The following is a 9,581-nucleotide window of genomic DNA, read 5'->3' as shown; positions in this document are numbered from 1 at the left end:
AGCTGTGCCGGGTCTATGGACCTAACATCATGAGCAAGCAGATCGTGCGTCGCTGGTGCAGACAATTTTCAGCAGGTCGACAAAGTGTGCATGATGAGAAGCGCAGTGGGCAGCCATCCATCATTACAGATGACCTGGTGGAGCTTGTGCGGGAATGCATAATGGAGAATCGTCGCATCACAATTGCGGAACTTAGCAGTCATGTCCCACAGATTTCCCGCACCTTGTTGCACGAAATTGTCACGGAGCACCTGTTGTTCAGGAAATTATGCACCAGGTGGGTGCCGAAGCAGCTGACACCAGAACACAAAACAAAGCGCATGGAGTCAGCATTGACCTTTCTGCAGCGGTACCATGATGACAGAGACGAGTTTCTGGACCGGATCATCACAGGTGATGAAACGTGGATTGCACACATTACCCCAGAAACCAAGCAGCAGTCAATGCATTGGCGTCACAGTGGATCTCCCTGTAAGATGAAATTCAAGCAGATGTTGTCGGCGCGGAAAGTGATGTGCACGGTATTCTGGGACAGATGGGGCGTTCTCCACGTCGACTTGCTGACCAAAGGTGAGACGGTGAATGCTGAGCGTTACTGTGAAACACTGCAGAAATTGTGACGGGCCATTCAGAACAAGCAGCGCAGGATGCTTAGTGCCGGTATTGTCTTCCTGCACGATAACGCTAGGCCACACATGACTTGACGGACAGCAAGTCTCCTGCAGGAGTTCAGCTGGGAGGTGTTTAATCATCCACCCTACAGCCCGGACCTCGCTCCCAGTGATTTCCATCTTTTCCTACACCTCAAGAAATTCCTGTCCGGTGAGCGTCAGCGTTTTTTGAATGACAGAGAGGCGGAGATGGTTGTCACACAGTGGTTCCAATCCCAGGCGGCAGATTACTATGACACAAGTATTCAAAAGTTGGTCCCACAGTATGACAAATGTCTCAATTCCGGTGGCGATTATGTTGAAAAATAACTGAACACTTGCTGTATCTGTTGCAATAAACATTTCCATGAAATTGTGTTTTGTTTCTGTAAACGGCCCCAGGGAAACTTACTTTGTGGACAAGCCTTGTATATAAACAAAGATGCTCATTATGAGCTTTGGTCAGACCAGCATAATAAGAACTGAGCAATATACAGCTAGAACATATTTCTGTTTCCATGTAGGTGCTGCTTGTGTTCATGCATCCCATACTGCATGGATTCCTGCAAGAATGTGAGACACACCTGCCCAAACTGCAAGACCTTCCTTGGGATGTACAAGCCATAATCATTGCTGGCCCAGAATTGCGAATTATCCAGAGATGAGGCTCATAAGTGACAATTCAATGGCAGTAATGTAAGACACAAGTATTTTAGGAAGACGTGGAATTTTGTCCAGCAAGTAACCTATAGGAAGTATTACAGTTTGTAGAATTTAGGTTTGATGATAGTAAATCTGGAAGTTACCATATTTAACTGAATGTAAGATGGTGCATGATGTGAATGCAAGGTCACCTTTGTCTTCAGTTTTGCATTAAGTGGCCAGTATTATGCTGGGTTTCATTGGCATTGTTCTTCCCGCTTAACATAATGCCATAGGATGGAGAACAAACCAGTTTTCTTCATATTTGCTGCTACATTTTATGTAATAAATAAGAAAATATAGAACAAAGGAAGTTTTGAGCATTTTTTAAATAGGAAAATTGGTATGAGCAAGGTTTCACTTTCTAGGAGATTTGTGATAATCCTGAGAAGGTACAAAATATCCAGCATTTTAAAATTGGTTCTGTATTAGGGACCCTTAGGGTACTGCAGTACATGAGACCGAATATTAGTATATTTCATGCCTTCTGAGGTGTTGATTTGTATTGTTCCTCTTTTAAGCAGCACAACTAAAAACTTAGGGATGTGTGTAAATAAGGCGGTAGGAGCATTTTCTGTCATACATATGGTAATGTTCTTATTTCCTAGAGAATGTGGTATGCTTGGCTTTCAGTATGCAGGACACATTAGCCTTGAACATGCACATGAGTGACTTTGTATTCATATTAGAGCGTTTTGACATGCATATGTGTATAATCAGTCCTTTCCTGCCTCTGTACTACAGCTTGTTTGACAGACTGATTCACATGCCTTTTATAAAATGTGTGTATCTTATGCTTTCTTTCAAACTCTACTTTGTAATTCTGCAAGCAAATTTTCAGTTCAGCATTTAACATGATGTTACATTTTGTTTTAATTCAATGGTAATGTTCAGTTCAGTGACAAAGTTGCTGGTAACATATGACTGAAACCGTGACTGATTTTGTATGTTCTTGATACTGTCAGTGGCATTAAATAAACAACTTAAACAATTGAAACCCTGACAGGAAAGCTAAGAAAACAAAATTACAACATATCGTGAAATAAAGAGCATTTACTTTTTTGATCAAAATATATTTTATTACGAGTTTGCATTATAATGTAATTTTGAAAAGGTAGGTAGTGTTAAGATAATTGTCTCTTAGTAATGATTTCTCTAAATATACTGGGTGATTAAAAGTCCTATGACCAAACTTTCAGAGGTTGGGGAAATAATTTGAAGCAGAAGGAGTAAATAAATTGTGTGTTCAGTTCCCTCCCATGTCTCGTTAACATTTCGCATGGCTGTATCATTAGAAACACTGAAGTGGGTTCAGGTAAGGAGAACGTGGAAGCCAGGCAGTCTGATGTGTATGACCAAGCCATATATCCAAAAAATGGTAATTAATTATGCACTTAGCATGAAAAGCCATAAGGGGTGCTCTGCTTGCCATCATGAACATAAGGGGTTTAACCACCAATAAAAGAGGAAGCATGATTTGAATGAAGTCAATGTACTGGATTCCACCAAGGTGATATACTGTTACATATGGTCTGTTTATGTGATATACAATTCTGGCCCACACACTGATACTAAATCTTTGTTGAAATTAGAGTGTGTTGAATAGCATGAGGATTCTTCAGTGCCCTTTCCTATAGATTTTGAAAACTGTGAATACCACCTCATCAATCCACAATACACAGCAAATTGAGGGTTCTGCATTTTGTGTAGAAGCCATGGAGGCAGATATTGTCCCTGGCTGTAGCTTTGGTTTACATGAAAAGTCTGCAGCTGGTGCTCATGCATTGTATTCAAAGCAGCTGTGAGAGAAATGTGTTTCATATGTGACTTGACTGATGTTACCCTGTGGATTAGCATCCATTATGGACAGACCCAAGAGAATCAATAACCACTTCAGAGTTTTTATGTACCATGTGTTCATGTCTGGAAGGTACTTTGCACTGAGGTGTGTTGCTCTGTAGGCTAGCTGTTTAAATCCTTCCAGTCAAAGCTATTGATGCTCTTTTATTTGAGACAACGTACTTGGTTGATGCCAGTATTGACTTCTCTGTTTAGGTTCCTGATCATTAGAAAATATAAATTATAGAATAATTGTTGACACCGTCAAGTGTGATTCAATTTGTAGACATTTATTGCCTTTACATGTTTCTGTCAGGTGACCATCTTCAGAAGGCATAAGATAAACATGTTCAGGAACTACTGTTACAAAGTTTGTAATACATACATATAGGTTTTTATACAAAACGTTATTTACAATTATTTGGATTAAAATCTTATTAATGTCTAATATTTGAGATCTTGAACTGATGTGGTTTGTGTCCTTGTGCCTCTTCTGTTAAAACAGAATGTTGGGGTATTATTTGGAGTCCTCAGGGGTCCTCTCAGTGATGCCCCCCCCCCCCACATTTTTTAGCTTGCTATGGTTCTGCAATTATATTTTATATATATAATACCCATAATATAAATAGTCATATATTAACACTGATCACATATCTATATCCCACATGTGGGAGTGCTGCTACTCATGGATCCATTTGGACACAACTGATGTGGAAAATACATGGTCACATAACACTTCAAGCCAGCATGTAGGTCCCTATTGGTTATACAGTGCAAATTTTGAAGGATATTTTTTATTTGTGCTCATTTTAGAAGGTACCCAACAGAATTTTAAGGCATTTATAGTGATGTTAAAAATATTTTGAAGGTTAAGGTGGCATGGTTATCTGTGTTAAATCTTGAAACAGTTCTCAGAGCAGATGACATGAATTTATTATAGGCATCTGGTGTATTTTTATAATCATCTGGATAATAGAACATGAAGTTCATTGCTGACTATCTTTCCAGTTCAGAACACAGGATCATGGTTTTATTTCATTCTTCTGTGCTCTGTGGATTTTGCAACATATAGCATTTCATTTAAGTAACTGTTGTATCACTAATTGAATGGTCAAAATATAGCTTTAAAGATTACAAGTCATATCTGATAGAATTTGCTGGACTCACTGCTTTCAGAGAACTACTTTGTTTAGACTCAAAGGATCATATCTTTTCCTGTCTCTAGTCACTTTTTTTTTATTCTGGACCTCATAGATCCTCTGTACCATGCAGTTGAGGATGCTGTCTATAGGGCTGAGGTGTTCTTTTGTAGTCCACATCATTACAGAGAAGTTTCAGGTTTAATATACAATTATGCAATCTGTTTTCAGAAAATAACTGAAATGGAACTAATTAAATACATATCATGATAATCTTGCAGTTTGATGATGGAGGCTTCAGGCATTGTCTCACTTCTGGTTCAGCATTAGTTCAAATCCCCTCCCCCAGTAGAGTTCAGCCTTCTGCAAAATTATGTTGTGTATGATTCATGTCTGAGAAAATAATGCTGATTGTGGTCAGATATGAAACAAATTGAAGGCTTGGTTGCAAATTACTGTAATCATGCTGATTTTCATGTTCTTAAAGAGGTTGCTTTAACACAAGGTTGGTCTTACTTGAGATCACAAACAAAAGTTGATAGATTGCTTAGTTTACAGCATTTGTGTAGGGTGTGGTAGTTATGTCATTCACATTCCAGCTGATGGATATGTATTTCATGATTACCACCTGCATTAGATAAGATTCATTTCATCACAACAGATGGGTGTAGACAACCAAATGTTACTTATACTTATATATCTACAATTCACATTCCAGCCATATTGCTTAGGATAGTGCCACTGCTTGCATAATGAATACCGTTTTATCTTTTTGTTCATGTACTTCATTTTTAATTGTTTGCTCTTCCATACCTGTGTACCTTAGGAATAAGATACTTCCAAGTTTTTTGTAAGCAATTGCAAATTTCAAGATTTATTGTAACTTTCTTACTGTAAAGAACTTTTGTATTAGTCCTATGTGAACAAACATTTTTTTAATTTAGAAGTTATTAATGAAGTACTTATATACTATAATGGTGGTGTCATACTGTTACTGCAGCATACGCTAGGTTTGATAATAGAAGCCCTACAATGGTGCTGAGATAAACATGCCAGATGGCACACACTTCCCAATCACAGGGTTTTATGTTTACACAGTTGAAAGTATTGAGCATTTGTGCCAGGAATCAGAGTGGCCAACATAAACTAACAATGCATACTTTGAGTTTTGCTTTAAACTAGTGGGAACAGCTACATGTCAAAGACTGAATTTGGTGATTAAGCTATATTTACTGTGATTCCATATAAAATGCTTGAAAGATATGATTCAGTAGCACACAACCTGACTTGCCTGGCAGAGGGAAATGGTTTGATTTGAGAAAACTTGTATGTGATTATCATGGAAATGTCATATGTCTAGGGTTGCTAAATGTTTACTGACGATATGGAGATACAGCAAGTTTGCTGCCCCATGGTATAGTTACAGTATATGTAGCCCATTCCTTGCACACATGTCACAGCTACTGTTTGACCCCTCTTCCTGTTTCCTGTGTGTTTACCAGCAGTGGAAGAAAGTTGTAAATAAACATAAAGGAACTAAATCTGTTCAGTATAAATTAATTCATTGAGTGCTTTTGAAAAGCGGATATACTGGGACTCGGTAAATTAATATAGGCATGAAATCTGTGTTGTCCAGAATTATTGAAAGCTTTAATACTGAAATTTTGAATACTTTGTGCCCTGTGCTAGAAGCAGAAATAGATTTGACTTAAGAAAATGAGTTTAAGTTTAAATTATAGAAACAGATGTATCTAATTCCAGTGCCAGAATGCACCAGTTGTGGTCATAAAGCAGCACACAGGAAGGTGATTTGTGCTCTGTTGGGAGCATCATGAAGAGGTGCCAAAAGACAAAGTGACATGTGTTAAAGAGTTGTGTGAATAATAATGATTATTACTGTGATGTCATATAATACATATGGTGCTAATGAGTTTTTTTTATGTTGCTGCTATTTTGCTGATGGGATGTTTCGGCACCCCCATTTTTTTTGTCTTGATATTTGTCATGTCTGCAGTTTATCTGATGTGGTTTATAACAGCAGTTCATTGACTTGTGTAGCAGAGATTTGTAAAGGGACAATAAATAACGAAATATGACAGATTTCTTTCCAAGAATGAACTCTAGTCCCCAGTAACATTTAGTAGTATGGTGGGGGACATTTTTATTTTTAACAAAAGCAGCAAAAAAATGTAGCTCTCACTACATCTACCAGCCCTATCATGTGAAAGTATATAGTTCAGATGAGGGGCTGCACTGGTAATGGGAATGGCAAGGCCCACAGTGCTTGTCCATCTGTTCAAGATAACTATGTAGTTATGTGCTAAATGGGGATCCAAGATATCTGAAGCAGATTCCAGATGCGATGTTACCTTGTTACATTTTATATATTTTCCATATATTTGATAAAACATTGTTCTCTATATCTTAAAAGTACATTGTAGTGTTATATCTAAATATATACTGTATTTGTATGCTTTGAATGATAAATCATTTTAACATATCGTCTGTTATTCAATGTAGAAAACCAAGATAGTCCTACAAGTATCTCATGAACTAGTTTTTCTTTTCCTGCTAGTCATCATTCCATCAGTGTTGCATATTCATCCGTAATCATTCCTGAGATTGCTGTAGGCAGTGCCAGTATGACAGCATAGGTGAATCAAGCAGCTGCCTGGTGTATCACAGTTTTATGGATGGCACATTTTACAAACTGTCTTTTAGTGAAAATTAATTTATACTGATCTTTTTATTTGCATCATCATTAATTTGGAGTAATCTAAAACATATTATGTAGCAATGTAAAAATTTGTTCTATGAATTTTGACACCAGTTACAGTTTTTGTCATGCTCTCTGGAAATTTATGTTATTGGTTGTGAAATTTTGAGAAACTTAATATGTTTTTAACTGGGGGGCTGGATTTCTTGTTATCTGGTGCAGCATTAGGCTTGTGCTCGTCCTGGCTGCAGGCCTGACCACCCTGCATATTACGGGGCTCTACTTCTGACCTAGCATCTTGTCTGTACTCACAGTAAGAGAGTTTAGTTCTTTGTGTGTTTGCTACCCTGTGGAGCACCTACTAAATTAATTCCGCCTGTCCATCTATATGCATGCGACAACTTGGGAACTGTTGAACAGATTTTCGTAAAGTTTGATATTAGGAGGTTTAAAAAGATTGCTTTCCAGATGCATAATAATTAAGAAGACCCCTCCACCCCCAGTTCAGATGTATAGGACTACATGCATGTAAACAGGAGCCAGGATAACTCAGTCAGTATAGTGACTGGGCTGTGAGCTGGACAACATGAGTTCATTTGTTGGCAGGGATTAAATGTTTCTTTTTAAATAGTGCCTAGAATGGCTCTGAGGCCCACCCAGCATCATATCCAGTGAGTACAAGAGGTTCTATCCCAGGGAGTAAAGCTGACCACTGACCTCCATTGAGTGCCATGGTTAAGAATGGTTGAGTTATACCTCCACTCCCCCATGTCCCCTCATAGCATAGTTCTCAGTTTGTTAAGTACAGTGATGACTACCTTTACATTTCTTTTCAAGTGAATGTTCAGATAGAACTTAGATGCAGACCATGACAGTTGCCTTCCACATTCTTTCCAAGTCATTCATTAATAATATTACCTTGGATACTATACGGAGTGTTCAGTTTATCTTGATCACTTAAAAATCTCTTTATTCAGGATCAAATTAAAAACTTTTGAAATTAAGGTTGTTGGTTGTGAGGGGTAGACATACCATACACTTTGTATATAACATTTTTTGTTAATCATTCAATTGTGGAATGCCCGGCCATTCTCTTGATCCCACACCATTGGATTCATTTTATAGAGAACCCTTGAGGGCATTTGGGTACCAGGATGGCAGCACCCCCAGAAAATATGTGCCAACATTATTAATGCCTGTGCTACCATGAATCCCCTGCATAATAGTGGTAAGGGTTGTGGGAACATCCCACATACTAACACGTGGTTTCACCGGTCAAACAGACAGCAGTCACTCCTAGTCAATATCACATTGCTGCATGTTGCTGCCACCACTTGTATTTGTATAGCACTCGATGTCCAGCCCACCTGTACAGCATCACATGCCAGCACTCTCAATCGCAACTGCAAGTTTAAGCTCCGCCCAGCAAGCATGGTATAGAAGCGGAGCCCAAAGCTCGCAATCATCAGTGAACACTTTTCAGTCATCAGAGTCATCAGCTCTTCTCTGCGCCAAAGACAGCTGCCGCAACTCTCCAGCAACTGCACTCTGCTACCAGACAGCTAACATAGCTACTGCAACTCTCCAGCAACCTCACCCTGTGACCAGGCAGCTAACGTAGTTGCCGCAACTCTCCAGCAACCTCACTCTGCAACCAGGCAGCTATTGTAATTGCCGAAACTCTCCAGCAACGGCGCAGTAGGCAGCTGTTACTACAGGCGCACCCAGCACCACATTACCGGCCGGTCAGACCAGCTGAATGGCTGTAAAGACTGGTCAACTACAAAGGAGCAAATTCTACCTACGGTGGAACACACTGTCCTTTTCAGGGCCAGCCAACTCTTGACATTCCACACAGCTTTGCAGCTATTCTGTACATTCAATTTATACAATTGTTACAGATTTACGTGGTTGTCTTTTAGAACATCGACAATCCCACAGGGTTTTTTTTTGTACCAGCTAACAAACTTTTGTTGTATAATTATATTTCCAGCACAGTAACAACAATGCAAACTAGATATGGGAGTGTTATCTTTGACAGTCTTATCGTAAATGTACGTGTATTTCCAGTGTTTAGTACATGATTACTCATATACCTGATCATCTTATATCCATGCATCCAGAATTCTTGTGCAACTGCCAAAAAAAGTCAAAGAAGATTTGCCATATTTATAAAGTTACTTCAAGGACAAGCTGTGATGCTCATATATTCACCTGCCACTGACTCAGCATCTAACAGAAACAAGTACCGGGAATTAATTAAATAATTTTCCTGGGGAGTAAAGCGCGGCTGGCATGTAAGGCTGACAACCTTACTGCCATCTTTGAGCCAATTGTCTAGATAATGTGGGACCCTCAACGTCTCACAACCCTCTGGGCCTTCATGGCCTGGTACAGGGATAGCTTTACTTACTTTTTTTTTTTTTTTACTGGCTAGTTCTCATAGGCACCACTAGCAATGGTACCCATTCTTCCTCACGTAGGTGCCAGTAGAGGCTAATTGAATCTGTGACTGTATTACAATATATCTAAATC

The 9,581-nt window shown here is 38.9% G+C and overlaps 1 protein-coding gene across 3 annotated transcripts in view; it reads left to right on the top strand.

The window, feature by feature from the left end:
- The window catches only part of LOC111872494 (lipopolysaccharide-induced tumor necrosis factor-alpha factor homolog), a 29,451-nt gene extending 23,046 nt beyond the window's left edge, over nt 1-6,405 (top strand). For all 3 annotated transcript variants that reach the window (XM_033754728.1, XM_023866468.2, XM_033754729.1), the window contains one exon: nt 1,175-6,405. In XM_033754728.1, the coding sequence (XP_033610619.1) occupies nt 1,175-1,277 (103 nt within the window). In that variant the 3' untranslated portion in view covers nt 1,278-6,405. The remainder of the gene's footprint in view (nt 1-1,174) is intronic.
- The last annotated feature ends 3,176 nt before the right edge of the window (nt 6,406-9,581 follow it).

The sequence above is a fragment of the Cryptotermes secundus genome, unplaced genomic scaffold, assembly GCF_002891405.2.
Source record: "Cryptotermes secundus unplaced genomic scaffold, Csec_1.0 scaffold537, whole genome shotgun sequence".
In the NCBI taxonomy this organism is placed as follows: domain Eukaryota; kingdom Metazoa; phylum Arthropoda; class Insecta; order Blattodea; family Kalotermitidae; genus Cryptotermes; species Cryptotermes secundus.
The sequence above is the reverse complement of the archived record's forward strand: the minus strand, read 5'-3'. Positions and strand labels throughout refer to the sequence as shown.